The sequence below is a fragment of the Phyllostomus discolor genome, chromosome 14 (assembly GCF_004126475.2).
Source record: "Phyllostomus discolor isolate MPI-MPIP mPhyDis1 chromosome 14, mPhyDis1.pri.v3, whole genome shotgun sequence".
NCBI lineage: Eukaryota > Metazoa > Chordata > Mammalia > Chiroptera > Phyllostomidae > Phyllostomus > Phyllostomus discolor.
Genome location: NC_040916.2, coordinates 51,753,674 through 51,774,436, shown reverse-complemented (window position 1 = coordinate 51,774,436; position 20,763 = coordinate 51,753,674). Strand labels below are relative to the sequence as shown.

At 38.5% G+C, this 20,763-nt stretch overlaps 1 protein-coding gene across 2 annotated transcripts in view; it reads right to left on the bottom strand.

Moving 5' to 3' along the window:
- Window positions 1–20,003, bottom strand: part of LOC114488724 (Golgi pH regulator) — a 65,910-nt gene extending 45,907 nt beyond the window's left edge. For both annotated transcript variants that reach the window (XM_028502474.2, XM_028502473.2), the window contains exons 1-2: window positions 19,855–20,003; window positions 1,009–1,068 (exon numbers count right to left, since the gene is read on the bottom strand). In XM_028502474.2, coding sequence (XP_028358275.1) covers window positions 1,009–1,068; window positions 19,855–19,896 — 102 coding nt within the window. In that variant the 5' untranslated portion in view covers window positions 19,897–20,003. The remainder of the gene's footprint in view (window positions 1–1,008; window positions 1,069–19,854) is intronic.
- Window positions 20,004–20,763: the final 760 nt, after the last annotated feature.

Below are 20,763 nucleotides of genomic sequence, written 5' to 3'. Positions count from 1 at the left end.
TGGAGGGAGAAAGAGAGAGAGAGAGAGAAACATCAATGTGCGGTTGTTGGGGGTCATGGCCTGCAACCCAGGCATGTGCCCTGACTGGGAATCGAACCTGCGATGCTTTGGTTCACAGCCCGCGCTCAATCCACTGAGCTACGCCAGCCAGGGTGTAGCCCAATAAATTTAATAAAGATAAAATCAAAATTAAAAAGAAAGTAGTGCTTCTGAATCATGGGTCACTATTACTATCATCCTCTTGTGGATGGAGAATTTAAGGCACAAGATAACAAGATAATAAAGTGACAGGGTCATAAGTAGCACTTAGAATTCCTGATGCTCAGTGACAATAAAAATGACAGATTTATGTGTATATAGGTTAGAACTAAAAGAGTTTCTTCAGTACTCTGCAAATCTTGGACTAGTTCTGTCTGGAACCTCCCTGGGAGGTCTTATATTATTGAGTTGAACAGAAGCTCTAGCATCCTGGGCTCTTTCTGGCAACAGCCCAATCTCACTAAGGAGGACTGATGCAGCACATCCTAGAAATGACCCCAAAGTAGTCTAAACCATTGACTTTTACTAAATAAGGATGATTAACTAGGAAAAGCCCAGTCCGGGATGGCATTTTTTTGAAGTCAAGGCTTAAGTTAAGAACCAGACCAGCTTTAGGAGTTTGGTATTAATTTAAGATGTAAGATTGGTCATTATAAAGCAAAATGAACAGAAACATTTAGGAGACATTAAATTCTCTCTCAAAGAATAACTATTTGCTATTGGTGTGCATAGTGATGTAACTATGCATGACAATTTTTGTTCCTGGCTTCTTGGCTATATATATGACTTGCTTTAAAAAAAAAATCAGCTAAGCCTAATAATATTCTCCAAGAATTATATAGGATTTGTTTTGATAAAAGCTTCCTATCTTGGAAGTGACCTTTCTTCAAAGGAGGTATTCTTTTTGCCCCATTTTAAAATGATTCAAATTCATACAGTATTAGTATCATCAGAATGATCTCTTCTTACCTCATAGTCCTTAAACAGTTGGTGCATGAAGAAAAGCCACCCAAATCCAAAGAAAAGGACCTGAAGGAGAAAGAAGATATAAAGTCAATATACGTAATCTTTTGATAAATGTCATATACAGAGTATTTTATGATAAAAGATCTGTTAATTAGATAGTTTATTTCAGACATTAAAGATGAGGTCAATTCATATAAGGCCTGTTTATTCAAGTCCTCAACATTGGGAGTAGATATTGAAACACTCTTCAATTTTTGAAATTATCCATATTTTAGAACATGTTTTAAGTTAGACAGAAATTAAAGGTTTTCCCTGTAATCTTAATTATAATCATTTTATGAGCCAGAGAAGCTAGCAAATAAAAAAGAAGTCAGTCAAACTTGCTTTCTTATAGATGATCCCTCCTTGTAAGTATTTAAAAGCAAAACAAAACAAAACAAAACAACTTCATGGAAAAGAAGTTAAGCTTAAAAAAAAGGAAAGCAGTAGAAAGTGTGGTATTTATGTGTTTTCCTTCATGGGGCTTTCTTAGCTTCTCTACCATCCTGCCTAATCCATGTAGAGTGGTTTCCATATCAGTGTAAAACCAAGAGACTGCATGATACCACTTTGTTGGTTTTGGTTCAAACTGGCATCAGATATGGTAGGCTCATGACAGCTCTGTTTAGTGTTCTAAAGCTTGTTTGTTTTTACTAGTAAATAGGACCTTCTTTATATACACATATAACCATGCTGGCACAACTCATCTTTTCTTTTTCTTTTCTTTTTAACGATTTAATTAATTTATTTTTAGAGAGAGGGGAAGGGAGAGAGAAAGAGAGGGAGAGAAACATCAATGTTGGTTGCCTCTCAAGTGCCCCCTACTGGGGACATGGCCCACAACCCAGGCATGTGCCCTGACTGGGAATCCAAATGACAACCCATTGCTTGGCAGTCCGGCACTCAGTCCACTGAGCCACACCAGCCAGGAGAACTCATGTTATCTTATATTGGCTAGGAACATTATTGAAGACTAAAAATCTTTATGCATTTCTTGAGGAGCAAGTGTAAACTCTTGAGAACATTTTAGCATAGACTCTTCCTCCTCCTGCTGGGTCCCTCCTATCCACAAAACTCTTATTTTCAGTCACACGGATCTTCCTTTGTTTTTTTTTACACAACATTGTTTCATATCAAGACCTTTGCAGATGTTGTCCTCTAACAGGAACTTCTGTCCAGTCCCCTCCCTACTTATCCTGCTGTTCTTAACATACCTCTGGTAGGCCTTCTCTGACTTCCCAAATAAGGATTAGTCACCCTTTTTATACAATCCCCATTCAACCTTTATTTCCTTTATCAAAGCACTTCCACACATTTTTAATGTCTAATTTAAATACATACATTTTAATTCAATCCCTTTTATGATAAAAACTCCCAACAAAACATTGAAATACCAAAGTAAAAAGTTTTTGCACAGTGAAGGCAATATCAACAAATGAAAAAACAAACTACTGAATGGGATACTTGCTAATGATACAGCCAACAAAGGGTTAATATCCAAACTATACAAAGAACTCATACAATTTAATACCAAAAAACCCAAACAATCCAAATAAAAAAATGGGCAAAGGATCTGAATAGACATTTCTCCCAAGGTAACATACAGATGGCTAACAGACATATGAAAAGATGCTCAATGACACTAATCATCAGAGAAATACAAATTAAAACCACAAGGAGATATCATCTCATACCTGTCAGAATGGCTATTATTAATAAACAAGTGCTGGTGAGGATATGGGGAAAGTTGGTGGGACTGTAAATTGGTGCAGCCACTATGGAAAACAGTATGGAGATTCCTCAAAAAGTTAAAAATAGAGCTGCCATATAACCCAGCAATTTCACTTCTTGGCATTTACCCAAAGAAAACAAAAACCTTAATTCTAAAAGATACATGCACCTCTACATTTGTTGCAGCATTACTAGTAATAAACAAAATATGAAAGTAACCTAGGTATCCATTGATAGATAAATGGATAAAGAAGACACATCATACACATACACAATGGAATATTATTTGGCAATAAAAAGAATAAAATCTTGCCATTTGCAACAACATAGATAAACCTAGAGGGTATTATGCTAAGTAAAAAAAGTCAGTCTTCCGGCCAAGATGGAGGCATAGGTGGACGCACCGTACCTACACGCACAACCAGGATTAGAACAACAATTTAGAGGCAAAATAACACCCAGAACTGACAGAGAATTTATCTGAATGGAAGTCGGACAGCCAAGAAGTTGAAGTAGACCCGTTCATCCAGACTGGTAAGAGGGGCAGAGAGGAGCAGCCGGGCGCGGGTCGAGACGAGGAGAACAGGGAGAATTGGGCGCATAAGGCAACCGGGAGCACGTAAGGCATCTGGGGCACGCAAGATCGCAGCGGGTGGACCCTGAGTACGCAAGCAGCAGCTGGCGGACCCAGTGAGGTGGCGACTGTGGACCAGGGCAGAGCGCGCAACCCAGGATCCCAGAGAAGGGACTGAGATCCCACGGAAAACCGAGCTACCGCCATTGTTCCCTCTCGACCCCGCCTGCACATACAACCTCACAATCTAGCGACTGGGGTGCCCAGCCCCGGTGAACGCCTAAGGCTCCGCCCCTCACCGTAAAAGGAGTGACCAGGCCAAAAAAAAAAAAAAAAAAAAAAAAGAGAGAGAGAGAGAGAGAGAGACATGTCTCAAACAGAAGAAGAGATCAATGCCCAGGTCTCATCATTTTAAGTGACCAAGAGATAGCCAATCTATCAGATGCACAGTTCAAAACACTGGTGAACAGGAAGCTCACAGAATTGGTTAATTTTGGGCGCAAATTAGATGAAAAAATGCAGGTTACCATAAAAGAGATGAAGGAAAATACATAGAGAACCAATAGTAATGGGAAGGAAACTGCGACTCAAAACAATAGAGTGGACAAGAAGGAAGAAAAAAACAACCAAACAGGAAAGAATGGAGAAATAAGAATTCAAAAAAAATGAGGAGAAGCTTAGGAAGCTCCAGGACATCTTTAAACGTTCCAACATTCGAATTATAGGGGTACCAGAAGGGGAAGAGGTAGAGCAACAAGGGGAAAGTTATTTGAACAAATAATAAAGGGGAACTTCCCCATTCTGGCAAAGGAAATAGACTTCCAGGAAATCCAGGAAGCTGAGAGAGTCCCAAAGAAGTTGGACCCAAGAAGAAACACACCAAGGCACATCATAATTACATTAGCCAAGGTAAAAATGAAGGAGAGAATCCTAGAAGCAGCAAGGGATAAGGAGACAGTAACCTACAAAGGAGTTCCCATCACACTGTCAGCTGATTTCTCAAAAGAGACCTTGCAGGCAAGAAGGGGCTGGAAAGAAGTATGCCAAGTCATGAAAGGCAAGGACCTACATCCCAGATTACTCTATCCAGCAAAGCTTTCATTTAGAATGGAAGGGCAGATAAAGTGCTTCTCAGATAAGGTCAAGTTAAATGAGTTCATCATCACCTAGCCCTTATTATATGAAATGTTAAAGGGACTTATCTAAGAAAAAGAAGATAAAACACATGTATAGTAAAATGACAGCAAACTCATAATCATTAACAACCACACCTAAAACAAAAACAAAAACAAACTAAGCAAACAACTAGAACAGGAACAGAACCACAGAAATGGAGATTACATGGAGGGGTAGCAACAGGGGAGTGGGAAGAGAGAGGGGGAAAAGGAACAGAGAATAAGTAGCATAGATGGTAGGTAGAGAACAGACAAGAGGAGGGCAAGAATAGTATGGGAAATGTAGAAGCTAAAGAACTTATAAGTACAACACATGGACATGACTAAAGGCGGGGGATGTGGGTGGAAGAGAGTGTACAGGGTGGAGGGGAGTGAAGGGGGAAATGGGACAATTGTAATAGCATAATCAATAAAATATATTAAAAAAAGAAACAAAAAAAAAGTCAGGTAGAAAGGCAAATACCATATAATTTCACTTACACATGAGATCTAAACAAAACAAAACAAACAAAACACAACAGAAACAGACCTAATAGATACAGAGAACAAACTAATGGTTGCCAAAGGGGAGGAAGGAAGGGTGATGGGAGAAATAAACCAAAAAACCAAATACTTATTTATGATAAACTGTGTAAGTTAAATAAAAAAAGAAGAAAAAAATAAATGTGCCAGCCTCACAGTAAGTACAGAATAAATGTTGCTGTTAATATTCTTGCTTTTACTCAGGAACACTGAGGTACAAAGTTTGAATAGGGCAAAGTGGAGTAGGAAAAAAAAAAGAAATTATAGGAAATTTCAGCCAAGTACAAAATGACTAGGAAAAAAGACTAGGGGCAAGGGTTAAATATTTTTAAATGTAGAGCCGCATCTTAAACAGCTTTAGAAATATGCAAAAGTAAGCCCTGACAATTTAGAAATAATATAACTAATACATGCCTGAATGAATAGAGGGGAAAAGAAGATATAAAGTAGCTTAAATGTACTGAACACTTTTAACCCTCACCCGAGTCATTTTTTTTTTTTACCGTTTGAGAGAGACAGTGAGAGAGAGAGAGAGACAGAGAGAGAGAGAGAGGCAGGCACTGATGTGAGAGAGAAACATCAACTGCTTGCCTTCTTGTGTATACCCTGACCAGGCATCAAACCCACAACCTGGGTACATCCCCTGACTGGGAATTGAAGCTGCGACTTTTTGGTCTACGGGACGACATTCCAACCAACTGAATTACACCAGTCAAGGCCTGATTAACTTACGTTTTATAACCTGAGTCCAACAGATATCAAAACTGGTGTCAATTAATAGATGTAAAAGGACATTTAAGTGTATAAAGTTATGGTGTAAAGGATATTTAAACAGAAATACTAGAACTGAAAGTCAAAAAAAAGTTAGTGATAGAGGAGAGTAACTGACAAGGGAGGTGGAAAGAGGTGGAAGCATACTAACTTTTATTGCAAATAGTAAAAAATATTTACATACATACACACATAGTTTTTGTAGATATCAGATTCTAAGTTATATGAGGACAAGGATCTAGTTTGTCTTGCTAATCTTTGTATCCTCAGTACCCAGCATGATTCCTAGTGCATAGCAGGCTCTCCATAAATGTTTGTTAAATGAATAAATTGCCCACAAGTAGAAGTTGATTTGTTCTTCAGCTTCTTTCAACCTTAATGTTTTTTATAATAATTTATATGTGCTGTGCTAGGAGCTGGGGATGCAAAGATGAGTAAGATAGTCATCACCCTCAAGGAGCTCAGAGTACAATGATAAAAACACAAAAAATTTTTTTAATATAATGTGGGACATTCAATGAACAAAATATGCAGTTGATATTATAAAGGAATATGAAAAAGGGAGACCAAACCAAGCTGTAGTGGGTTAGAACAGATTTTCTGGAGAAAATAATACTTTAGGCTGAAGGAAGTTTTAATTTGGGTTTAAAACCTGATATATGCAAATTTGGGGATTATATGCATTTTTCCAGAGAGAGGTTCTAGGGTATTCATCAAACACTAAAAGGTTTCCATCACTCCTAAAATATTAAAATAACATTCTGTTAAAGGATGAAAAAGGATTAGGCAGGTAAAAAACAGGTGGTGGAGGTAGGACAGGGCTTTCTTTCTAGAGAGCAAAGAGCATGATTAAAGGCACAGAGTTCTTAATAGTATGGTATATACTGGGAACTACACATGGTTTGGTACTGCTGGAAGGTAAAATTCAAAGACAGAAGTGGTTAAAAATGAAGTTAGAGAGGAGGATAAGAGGACCAATGACTGAGAGTCCTGAAGGCCGCCCTAAGGAACCTGTAATCGTTTAAATGGGGAAAAGACATGGCTGGGTTTTTTTTATATGGAGCACCAGGGTGGCTACCTGGGAAACGTATTTGAAAGAAACAACATTGTAGAAAGAGAAACATTATAGGAATTTGCTGCATTAGCCCAGATGAGAGATGATAAAGGCCTGAATTTAGACATTGATGGAAAGAAGGCAACAGATTAAAGTAGTGCTTAGAAGGTAAAATCAGCAAGGAGAAATCAAGGATGAATGAGGCACCCAATTTATACAAAGAATATTGGAGAAAGAAAAGGTTTGGGAATGGGGGTGGGGGATGGGAAGATGATGAATTTACTTTTAGAAATGCTAAGTGCTCCAAGGGCCATCCAGCTCAACACAAAATACTGTGAAGGTACAGCTGAGATACACCTAATAGGTGAAACCATCAAAGTTTGTGAAATTATTCAGGAATAGTATGTAGCGTGAGAAGAGCAATATGCTAAGAAGAAAACACTAGAGGATAGGAGTAGAAAGAGACCAGGAAGGAGAAAGAGAAGGAATGGTCCAACAAATAATAGACACTAGAAGAGTGTGGTATCCTGAAACCAAGGGAATAGACTAGAGACTAGAGCACAGGTGGCAAACACAAAGCTCGTGGGCTGAATCAGGCCCTCCACCTTGTTTTATCCAGCTGGGCACCTTATTTCTACCTGGCAGCAACACCGAGCTCCTTGCCACCAGTGAAGGAGTAGTTACATTTATACAGTTTTAAAATTACATTTGGCCCTTTGAAGGCAACTGTGAGGCTGATGTGGCCCCCCCACCACGAAAATGAGTTTGACACCCTTGGACTAGAGTTTAAAGGGGTGTTAAATGAAACAGGACTGAAAAATATTCAAGATTTGGTAACTTGGAGTTCAGTGCTGACCTTAAGGAGAGCAGTTGGAATAGTGAGGTAGAGGCAGGAACCAGACTATTGGGCTGGGGGTAAGGCAACAGAGACCATAAGTAGAAATTACCCTAGGGAGAGCTAAGAATGAGAGAAAGAAAACATAAGAGTACCCTAGAGAAGAATGTGGGATAAAGGGAAAGTTTATAGGCCAAGAGGAAGAAAGCATAGATTAAGAGAGTAAACAAACATGAGAAGGAACTGATGGGCCACTGGAGGATGAGTTGATGATATTACTAATTTATCATTATTAGCAGCAGTTATCCTTTATTGACTATTTACTACATTCCAGGAACTCTAATGTCATTAGATCAGAAAAACCAGACAGGTAGGTTTGATTATTCTCATTTCTTAGAAAGTTGAGGCTTATAGAAGTCAGGCCATTTACAGTATATAGTGTCAGAATCAGGATTCAATCTAAAGTCTTTGTGACTGATTCTAAAGCTTATGCTTTTAACCACTTCACAATCAGCTGCTCCAAGATAAAAGGCACAGGTGCAGAGAATGGCGTTAAATAAGGCAGTACCTTATTTTCTAATATGGGAGGAAAGGAGTTGGGAATGGTCAGGATTATAGATTAGATTAAGAGGTGGGAAGTAGAAGATCTCACCTTTGGCCTAGCTTTTGTTGATAAAGTAGGAGGTAAGGTATTCTGCTAAGAATGAGAAGTAAGGATGAAAATAAGTGACTTAAAGGAGGGTGATAAAGATTCAGAGAAATTATGAGGGAAATGGAACAAGTAGCTGATTCAAGTCAAGAAAAAAAATGATTCAGTGAACTGATGGTGTCCATAAACTCATGGCACTGGCAATGTGCACAGTTGTATAATTTTCCACATCAGCGTGAATTAGTAGTAGAACTACAGCAATGATCTAAGTGTTTTGTGTGTAGGTAAAGGAACAAGAGGGTATGAGAAAGTAACTTGGATCTACTACGAATCCAGACCAAGAAGAAAAGGGATGAACAGATTAGAATAAAATACCCCTAGACTAGGCAGGAGACCCTTTGGCCATTATGAATCATTACCAGAGGAGACAAAATTTAGATGCCATGTTTACATGACTCATGAAGTCATGAATGAAGTTGGAGAAGTTAAGCACTTATAACTGGGAGTGATATGACAGAGATAGAGGATAAAAAAGAAAACATGATATATGAGATCACCAAAATCACTCTTAAATGGAACTTGAAACAAGGAAAAGAAAATAAACAAAATGATTTATATATATTGGGAAACGGAAAAAAAAGAGAAAAAGATCTATACTTTTAATATTTCATTGTGGGCTCCTTTCAGATTGACAAAAAAGGCTCAAGACTTTTGCACAACTAATTAAAAAAACAACTGGAGAATTTATTAAGTCCAAAATAAATATGAATGCTGGTAAAATGATATAAAACCTAAAAAACAAGCAGAAGGAAAAAAGCATTTTCAAACAGTTTTGCAAATAAAAGGTGCACAGCTTCTTATTAAAAAAGAGAGTTAATATTTTTTAAATTCTGCAGTCTTGACCTTGGGACTCAGAATGTAATTTGAAACTGATAAGTCTTATGACTGTGTAGAAGGTTCAAAACATGAGTTAGATAACAGTTGCTTTTATAAGAAAAATCACTCCTATATTGAAAATTAGTTGTAGCTTTAAAAGAAGAAAAGATAGCCACTGGCAGGACAGTTTTAGTATCTAATATGTACCAGGTCCTGGGAATAGAATGGTGGACAAGAGAGCATGGACACTGCTCCAAAGGATTTTATAATCTATGCAGGAGATAGACAAGTAATTATGAAACAGTGTGATAATGTAATTATAGTGATATTATAAGGGAAGTGGGCAAAGGTTATTGTGGAAATATGTATGGGGACATCTAGTCCAATCTGGGAGAGGCTTCTTGGATGTTCATGCTGAAATCTGTAGGAATTAGCCAGAAAGAAGCGGAGGGGTATGGGTAAAGGGTCAAGAAAGAGAACATGTTAAGGAGTAGAAGGCAGCTAGGTGCAAAATGAAATGAAAAATGGTGGGAACCAAGGCGGGAGAGGTAAGAGATAGGTCTCATCATAACAGACCCCACATACCATATTAAGAATTTGAACTTTATCCTGTGACCAAGATGTTACCTGAGGTTGACCAGCTTCAATACATGTTAATTTCAGATTTTATTTCAAATGATCTTTCAGTTCACATAAAACAGGAAACATGAGGGGCAGGTGTTTCTAGGGTAACCACACACCTCTTTAGACAGGTGCTGTTTATTAAGCAAATACAGGGTTCCGGCAGAAGTAAGGCCTGTTTGAGTATGGTTGGAAGTGTAATAATATCAGTGTAATAATTCATAGTTTTAATTTGAACATTTCACCTAAAATGTCATATGGTATGCTTGAGTGGGATATTGTTATGTTATATAACTACATGCTTATGATTTTGTAATAAAAAAGTGGCGTTACTTGTGCTGGATCCCGTATTTACTAGGCCTCTGCTATGTGCCAGCAACTGATCTAGATGCTAGGGAATAGAGCAGAAAACAAGAGAGAATATGCTGGAGCTCATGGAGTTTACTTCTAACAGAAACACAAACAATAGTGATAAATGCTAAGAAGAAATTAACAAAGGGAAATGAGATAGAAGGGGGCTGAAATAGAGGCTACTTTGATTAGGGCTTGGGAGTCAGGTAAAGCCTTCCCCAAGTGACATTTTTACCAATACCTAAAAAATGAAGTAGCCACATAAATATTTGGACACAGAACATTCCAAGCAATGGATTCTTTGGGTTTTAGTTTCTCATTTGTAAAGAGCAAGTTTGAGAATTTAATATTGCATGTGAAAGGCATGTGTGAAAGTTAAAGTATTCAATGACATAAAAGATCAGAAACCTACTTTCTTGGTTCAACTTACCAATCAATTATATCCATGTTAAAAGTCTTAGAGGATACATGCAATGTCAATTTCCTCACCAACATCCTTATTTTTATGCCAAGTGAAAAAAAAATGCTAGTTAAATATTATAATTTTTCTTGAGTTGGTACTAGGGCTAAAACTAACACTGAGCTGTCATCAAGGCATTGTACAAGAAACCTTACAGAAGAACAGCAAAAAAATTACACGTCCAGATTTTTGTACATCAATACATTTGAATATTATGCAGTCAAAAACAATAGTTATGGACATTATATAAAGGATGGTAAATTTAAAAATAAAGTTATTAGGCTGTTCCTCATTTCATACTTTCTAAAATGTTGTAATAAAAATTTTTCAAGAGACGAGGACAATGCTCTTCTCCAAAGACAGAAGCATTAGGATGAAGCAATATAAAACCTGGATCAAAAACAAAGATTTAATGTACTTTAAATCTCAAAAAGGAATTGTTTCTGTCAGTCATCACTTGAAAGAAGAACAATTAAGAAAAAGTACTTTACATGCTCCTGTACAGCAGACACACTCTTTCTTGGGTGGAGCACTTCCCTATGTGCAGTAGCAGCTGGTGGGGAGAGAGGGTCAGTGGAGGGGGTCCAGGGGGAAGGAGGGGAAGAAGCAATCGTCTCATCCTATGGATTCTCTCTTGATCCACCCTGTGGAACTTATACCTTGTTGAGGATTCAGCTGCCTTGCCCAGGGTGTAGAGGTCTGGAAAGACTCAGGGAGTGTCAGTGACTGAGTTATATGGTTCTGGGATAGAGGCCATTGTCCCCACTTTCCCATGAACCTGACTGGTGCTTCACTTGCACTAGAACCACCCCCCAGGCTCTGGTGGCCCCACCTGCCCAACTGCTAGAGACTCCACCCTGCTGAGGTCCAGGTAAAATTTGGGACAGACTGAGTTGTGTGGCTATAGGGCAGGAGCCACAACCCCCACCTGTCACAAAGCCTGACTGGCACCTCCCCCTCACTGGAGATCCACTAGCCTTATCCTCCTGGTCTTTGGTGGCCCCATCTTGCTGGGCTCCATCTCCTCCCCAGCAGAATATGGGACAGACTGAGTAATGGAGCTCTAGGACAGGGGCCATTTTTCCCTTGCATGCCTGACTGGAGCAGAGCCCTCCCTTCACATGGCCAAGTATTGGTTTGTTTGGGCCTGATAAAAACAGCTTGGCTTCACCCTGTCAACTCCCTGAGACCCTTGCCTCAACACAAACATGTGTGAGCACCCAGCAGGTAGCAGCTAGACTTGGTATATCTGGGGACATCTGCCAAGTAGCCTCAGATCTAGCACTGGCACCAAGTTAGAACCTGAATCAATCTGGTGAATACCACTTTTCTTTACTTGTTGACTCACTGAAAACCTACCTCATGTGACTTGAATATTGCTAGAGGCTGTTTCAGTGACTGCCCCTAACAGGGAGATGGCAGGTAGAGGCAGGCAGAGGTAGGTCTTAGGTTGTATTGGGACTTTTCCTGACCTGCCCTCAGGACTGGTGCTGGTAAAAGCTGGCCTTGGTGCACAGCCTGGTTCTTCCCATACACACCCAGCCCAGAGAAAGCAGCACAAACTGTGGATTGCTTGTAGTGCCAAACAAGTTGCCCAGGGCCAGTCATAGGCACATTGGTCTGCACTGGGGTCCCTCACAAAAGGCCCAGAACAAACACACCTAGTGGCCAGCTTCAGACAACATCAGTGCAAGATCCAATAAACTTCACAAGTAGCATATCCAAGGGACATATGAGCAGGCACTAGATCCTGCTGAGGTGAATTCCACATTGTAGAGTAGCACCTACATAGCACCTTGAACATTGTGGTCAGGGTTGAGCCTTATATGAGCCATTCTGAGGGTCAATCCCACTCATGAATGGGCCAATAGCAATAAAGACTCGATTATAACAGGAAGGCCCATATAACCCACACAAGGGGCATTCCTGGAGCACCCAGCATAGGTAGGTGATCAGAGACTGTATACATGGATCCCACAAAATACCTACTATATAAAGTCATCCCACCAAGATTGAGAGTCATAGCAGCCCTCCCTAATACATAGAAACAAACAGAAAGAGGTAGCCAAAATGGAAAGACAAAGAAATATGCCCCAAGATATGGAAGTACGCCAAGTGTCCATCAGTAGATGAGTGGATAAAACTACTATGGGATATTTATCCAATGGAATACTATTTGGCTGTAAAAAAGAAGAAACTTTTACCCTTGTGATAGTATGGATGGACCTGGAGAAAGTTATGCTAAGTGAAATAAGCTTTGTAGAAAAACAAAGTACCACATGATTTCACTCATATGTGGAACCTAAGGAACAAACTGAACAAACAAGGAAAATGGGGACTGACTGATAGATGGAGAGCGGGATGACAGCTAGTGTGGAGGGACTGATCGAAAAGGAAAAAGGACCCATGGACATGGACAACAGTGTGGTGATTGCTTGGGGGGAGGGAGTATAAGAGGACTAAATGATAATAAAAAAATATACAAGAAAGAATAAATCAAAAATGAAAAGAAAGAAACATGGCCCGAATGGTGAACAGAAGAAAGCTCCAGAAAAAAAAGGATAAATGAAATGCAGGCAGGCAAGCAATATATCTGATATAGTGTTCAAAGCAATGGTTATTAAGAATACTCAGCATGAAATAGGACATAAAAACCATAAAATAGGACCAGAAAGAAATGAAGAATACAATACATGAAATGAAGAATACACTGAAATAAACAAACAGTAGGTTAGATGAAGCAGAGGATAAAATGAGTGATTTGAGGGACAAAGTAGAAAAAACACCCAATAAGAGCAGCAAAAAGTAAAAATAATTGAAATAATGAAAATAGTTTAAGGGATTTTTGGAACAAGATAAACTGTAACAACATCAGCATCACAAGGGTACCAGAAGAAGAGAGAGAGCGAGAGCAAAGGATTCAGAACCTATTTGAAGAAATCGTAACCCCAAACTTCCCTAACCTGGTGAAGAAAAAAGACATACAAGTCCAGGAAGTGCAGAGTCACAAACAATATGAGCCCAATGAGGCTCATACCCAAACATCATAATTAAAATGGCAAAAGTTAAAGACAAATAGATAATCTTTTCTCTATTGTTTTGACAAAGAAAAAAGCAGCAAGAAAAAGAAAGTTATTTACCTACAAGAGAGATCCCATAAGACTGTTAGCTGACTACTTAACAGAAACATTTTAGGCCAGAAGTGAATGGCATGAAATATTCAAAGTGATGAAAAGAAAGGACCTACAGCCAAGACTACTTTAGTGAGCAAGGCCCTCATTTAAAATTAAAGGAGAAGTAAAGAGCTTCACAAACAAGAAAATGCTAAAGGAGTTTGTTACCACCAAACCAGTATTACAAGAAATATTAAAGAAAGTAAGAATGAGGAGAAGGAGGATAGTGAGGAAGGAGATAGATAAGGACTGGGAAGAAGAAGGAGTAGAAAAAGAACGAGAAGAAAAATATAAAGAAGACGAAAAAGAAGGAGGAGGAGGAGAAGAGGAAAACAGAGGAACATAGCTAGAAGAATAAAATGGCAATAAATACATTCCTATCAATAATAACTTTAAGTATAAATGGCTTAAATTCTGCAAAAGACTTAAGCTGGCTGAATGGATAAGAAAACAAGACCCATATACGTGCTGTCTAAAAGAGACCCACCTGATAACAAAGGATACACACAGACTAAAAAAGTAAAGGACTGAAAAAAGATATTTCATGTAAATGGAAAGGAAAAAAAAGCTGGGTTAGCAATACTTATATCTGACAAAATAGACTTTAAAACAAACTATAATAAGAGAAAATGGACACTACGTAATCATAAATGGAAAAATCCAACAAGAGGATATAACCCTAGTAAACATTTATGCACCCAACATAGGAGCACCTAAATATGTAAAGCATATCATGATGGACATAAAGGGAGAGACTGACAGTAATATACTCACAGTAGGGGATTTTAACACCCTATTGACATCAGTGGATAGATCTTCCAAACAGAAAATCAACAAGGAAATGGAGGCCTTAAATGACACACATGATCTGATAGATTTAATGGACATCTTCAGAGCATTTCACCCCACAGCAACAGAATATACATTCTTTTCAAGCACACATGGAATATTTTCTAGGACAGACAACAAGGTAGGGCACAAAACAAGTCTCAGTAAATTTCAGAAGACTGAAATCATATCAAGTATCTTCTCTGACTACAATGGTATGAAACTAGAAATCAATCTTAAGAAAAAAACCTGGAAACTATCAAAGATATGGGGGCCAAATAACATGTTACTAAATAATAAATGGGTTAACAATAAGATAAAAAAAAAAGAAATAAAAGGTACCGGGAAATGAATGAAAATGAATACATAACCGCCCAAAATGTATGGGACATAGTGAAAGCAGTCCTAAGAGGGAAATAGCATTACAGGCCTATCTCAAGAAACAACAAATGAATATAGCATTACAGGCCTATCTCAAGAAACAACAAAAATCTCAAATAAACAATCTGTTTATATGTAAAGTAACTAAAAAAGGAACAACAAAGCCCAAAGTAAGTAGAAGAAAGGAAATAATAAAGATCAGAGTTGAAATAAAAAAAAAAGAGTCTAAAAATATACATAAGATCAATCAATGAAACCAAGATCTGGTTTTTTTTGAAAAGACAAACAAGATTGACAAAACATTTACCAGACTCATCAAGAAAAAAAGAGAGAGGACCCAATAAATAAAACCAATAATGAAAGAGAACTAACAACTGATACCAAGGAAGTACAAAGGATTGTAAGAAAATATTACAGACAACTGTATGCCAACAAATTGGACAATCTGAGTGAAACAGATAAATTCTTAGAACATGCAATCTTCCAAAACTGAATCAGGAATAATCAGAGAATCTGAACAGACAGATTACAACTAGTGAAATTAAAGAAGTAAATGAAAAACTTCTCAAAACAAAAGCCCTGGATTGGATGCCTTCACAGGTGAATTTTACCAAACATTCTGAAAGGAACTAACACCTCTCCTCAAACTATTCCAACAAATTGAAGAGGGAAGACTCCCAAACTCATTTTATGAGGCCAGCATTATCCTAATTTCAAAATCAGACAGACACAACGAAGAAAGAAAATTATAGGCCAATAACCCTGATAAACATAGATATTAAATTTCTTAGCAAGATATTAGCAAACTGAATCCAGCAATACATTAAAAAGATCATCCACCATGATGAAGTGGGATTAATCCCAGGGATGCAAGGCTGGTACCATATTTTCAAATCAATAAATGCACAAAATGAGGGATAAAAAAAATCACATGATCATATAAACAGATGCAGAAAAAGCATTGGATGAAATTCAGCAGCCATTTATGATAAAAATTCTCAGCAAAGTGGGAAGAGAGGAAACACACCTCGATGTAATGAAGACCATATATGACCAACTAACAGCCAACATAATACTCAAGGGGTGAATACTGTAAGTGTTTCCCTTAAGTAAGGGAACAAGACAGGGATGTCCACTCTTGCCACTTTCATTCAACATAGTACTGAAAGTCCTATTCAATCAGACAAGAAGAAATATAAAGTATCCAAACTGGAAAGGAGGAAGTAAAACTGTCATTATTTGCAGATGACATGATACTGTTTATTGAGAAATCTAAAGATTCCACCAAAAACTACTAGAACTGATAAATTAATTTCATAAAGTAGTAGGGTAAAAAATAAATATCCAGAAATCAGTTGCACTTCCATACACTAATAATGAACTATTGGAAAGGAAACCAAGAAAACAATCCCATTTACAATTGCATCAAAAGAATAACTAGAAATAAATTTAACCAAGCTTTTACATAAAAGATCTGTACTTGAAAAAATTATAAGACACTGAAGAAAGCAACTGAAGGTACAAATAAGTGGAAGCATATACTGTGTTCATAGATATGATGAATTAGTATCATTAAAATGCCTATATTACCCAAAGCAATCTATAGATTCAACACAATTCCTATCAAAATACCCATGGTGTATTTCACAGAACTAGAACAAATATTTCAAAAATTTATATATTATCACAAAAGACCCCGGATAACCATATTTATCTTGAGAAAGAATAATAAAGTTGGAGAAATCATGCTACCTGATATCGAACCATACTACAAGATTGTAGTAATCAAAATAGCATGGTACTGGCATAAAAACAGACATATAGAGCAATGGAACAGAACAGAGAGCCCAGAAATAAATCCATGCCTTATGGTCAATCAATATTTGACAAAGGAGGCAAAAAACAGACAATGGGGTAAAGCCAGTGTATTCAGTAAGTGGTGCTGGGGAAATTAAACAGATATATGCAAAAAATGAAACTAGACTACCTTCTTACACCGTGCTCAAGAATAAACTCAAAATGGATTAAGGACTTAAATATTAGATTCAAAACCATAGAAATTCTAAAAGAAAACATAGGCAGTAAAATCTTGGATATTTCTTATAGCAATAGTTTTTCTGATGTAGTGCCTCAAGCAAGGGAAACAAAAAATTAAAGAAATGGGACTACATTAAACTAAAAGGTTTTTGCACAGCAAAGGAAATCATCAAAGAAATGAAAAGAGAATCCACTAAATGGGAGAACATATTTACCAAAGATATATCTGATGAGGGGTTAATATCCAAAATTTATGAAGAACTTATTCAACTCAACACCAAAAAACCCCATAGAATCCAACTAAAAATGGGCAAAGGACCTCAATAGACACTTCTCCAAAAGGACATACACATGACCAATATACATACGAAAAGATACTCATTGTTACTAATTGTCAGAAAAATGCAAATAAAACCACAATGAGATACCACCTCATATCTGTCATAATGGCTATCATCAATAAATCCACAAACAAGTGCTGGCAAGGACATGGAAAAAGGGGAACCTTTTTGCACTGTTGGTGGGAATGCAGATTGGGACAGCCACTGTGGAAAGCAGTATAGAGATATGTCAAAACATTTAAAATGGATCTGTCTTTTAACCTAGTGATCCCACGTCTTGGAATATAGCCAAAGGAATCCAAAACACTAATATGAAAGAATATAAGCACTCCTATGTTCATTGCAGCATTATGTACAATAGCCAAGATATGGAAGCAGCCTGAGTGCCCATCAGTAGATAACTGGATAAAATAACTACAGGACATTTACACAATGGAATACTACTCAGCCATAAAAAAGAAAAAATTGCCCTTGTGACAACATAGATGGACCTGGAGAACATTATAGCCATCAAAAAAAAAAAGAAAGACAAATACCACACAATTGCATTCATATATGGAATCTAATGAACAAACTGAACTAATAAGCAAAATAGGACAGATTCATAGAGAGCAGGATTACAGCTAAGGAAGGATGGGGGGAAGTTAGGGGGTACAGAGATTAAGCAAAAAGAAAAAGGGACTCATGGACATGGCATCAGTGTGGTGATTGTGGGGTGAGGAGGGGATAAGGGTACTAAATTGTAATGGAATAAAATTTTTTTAATTCCAAAAAAATTAAAAATGGAACTGCCATATGTTCCAGTGATTTTACTTTTGGGAATATACCTGAAGGAGCCCAACACACTAATTCAAAGGAATATATGCACCCTCATGTTCATTGTGCATTATTTACAAGAGCCAACATTTGGAAGCAGCCCAACTGTCCATCAGTAGATGAGTGGGTAAAAAAGCTGTGGTTCATTTACACATTGAAATAGTACTTGCTTGTAAAATAGAAAGAACTCTTACCCTTCGTGACATGGATGGACCTGGAGAGCATTATGCTAAGTGAAATAAGCCAGTCAGACAAACACAAGTGCCATAGGATTTCACTCAAATGTGGAATCTAATAAACAAAACAGACTCATAAAGAACAGACTGACAGCTGTCAGAGGAAAGGGAGGTTGCTGGGATTTGTGAAAAAGGTGAAGGGATTAAGCAAAAAGCAAACAAGCAAACAAACAAGCAAACAAACCAAAAAACCAAAAACCCCTCTTAGACACAGATGATATTATGGTGATTACCAGAAGGAAAGGCGGATCTGGGGAGGTAGAAGAGGGTATAGGGGGATAAATATTGATGGAGGAGACTTGACTTGGGTTGGTGAATACACAATATACAGATGATGTATTATAAATTGTACACCTGAAACCTACATAATTTTATTAACCAATTGCACCCAAATAAAAGTAAAAAAATTTTTAAAGTACTTTAAATGATTTGAAAAATGGAGGGGAGGAAGATACACAATTAGATAGTCTGAGCTTCTCCAAATATTAAGAGTTGGCCAACAAATACTTACCGAGTGCTTGCACTTGAGGGGGGATACAGCTATGAACAAGGCAGGATCTCAATAAATAAATTCATAAACAAATACCTAAATGATATCAGTGCTTTGATGAATGCTATAAAGAAAATAAAATGGAGTAACTCAACGAATGACATAGTACAAGCAAGAGGCTTACTAGACGAAGCTTTTATAGAGCAGGGACAGTGTCTTATTTGTTTGTACCCTCAGAGCTTTATATAAATTCATTGACGGTACGAATGAATGAAGGTGGCTAATCGGGAAGAAAGGAGTGCCAGAAAAAGACCTGAAAAGCACAACCGCAAACAGGATAAAGAATGTGTTAACGTCACACTTTGAAGATCTCTCAAGCGGCGGGGGCAAATTCCTCCACACCCGGATTCAGTATTTGACAACTAACCAGCAAAGCTCCTAGCTGAACCCAGGAGCCAGCACCGATGGGCCTGCTGCGCACTCTGCGCCGGGAAGCACACTTCCCCTCAATTCATGGGTCAGGGTCTCAGTCCAGAAGCTTCGGAGTGCTTTGGGGACAGCTCCCTTCTCTCAAGGCACAGGCTCTGCGCGTTGAGGCCACCTGCCACTTGACCCCTTCCAAAAGTAGACATGAAAGCAGAGGGTAGAGTGCGGTGGAATGGAGGCTTAGCTGGGGGTGCCTACTACCGTAGGCCGCCTCCGGCCCACAGGCGGAGAGCACAGTACGCAGCAAATTCCACACCCTCCCCAAGTTCCGGGAACAGACGAGGCGGGCGCAGGCCGCGAGCAAGGAGAGCGGCACATGGGTCAGCTTGCATCACGGAGGCCGCGAGAAGACAATTCTGAAAAATGAGTCTGAGGGGCCCTGGGGCAGTAGGCAGTGGCTCACCTGGGAGGTAATCATGATGCTGGAGTCTATTAGGAAACTCATAGCGAAATGTAGGGAGAGGATGTACCATCACTTTCCACTCCCCGAGGCCATAGCAACTCGGACCGCCAGCCATCTTACACAGGTGGCCTCCGACCCGGGCCTACGTACCGAAGCTGTCAGCACGACGCCATCAAGCTGCGCCCTAGCCAGCCAATCAGCGTCTAGACCCAGTGCTTCCCCGCGATAGGAGTGGGCGGGGCGTATGCGAGTGGCCCGAAGCTGAGGCCGAGGGGTGGGGCCAGGGAGACCCTGTTTTGGAGGCGGGTTTTGATTAGAGGTGTCCTAGCTAAAATGGAAGGGTTAAGGTACCGTGGTCTCAAAATCCAGCAGCAAGGTAGTATTTCTATTTCTGAGGCTGATGGAGGTGGCGCCTGACTTAATATCTTATTTTAAGTGGTAGTTCCATTTTGTAATGGTTATAGTGGTCATAGCTAATAAGATGAAATTAAAAATAATGATTATTATAATGAGACGGTAATTAAGGCATTGTGTTCTAAATGTTACAACTTATACTTGGCTCCACTAACAGCTGCGTAATTAAGGTGAGTGAAGAGTGGAAAGGCAGTTGAGTGTTTTTTTTTAAAGCAAATATAGCTAACCAAGTAAATTTCTGATGTGATGATAACGACAACGACAACAACAACAACAAAGCCCATCATCTCTAGCAAGGGAGTGGTAATCTTGTTCTAGGGATCTATTGGACCACACTTGGAGTACTGCATTCTTTGTACCACACTTTTAAGAGACACATTGACATATTGGAGCATTCTCACAAGTGAGCCACCAGATAAGGACAAATGAAGGAAATTGCAGGAAAATGACAATTATGTGAAAGAATGGGTAGAACTGTTATGGCCCCAAGACATA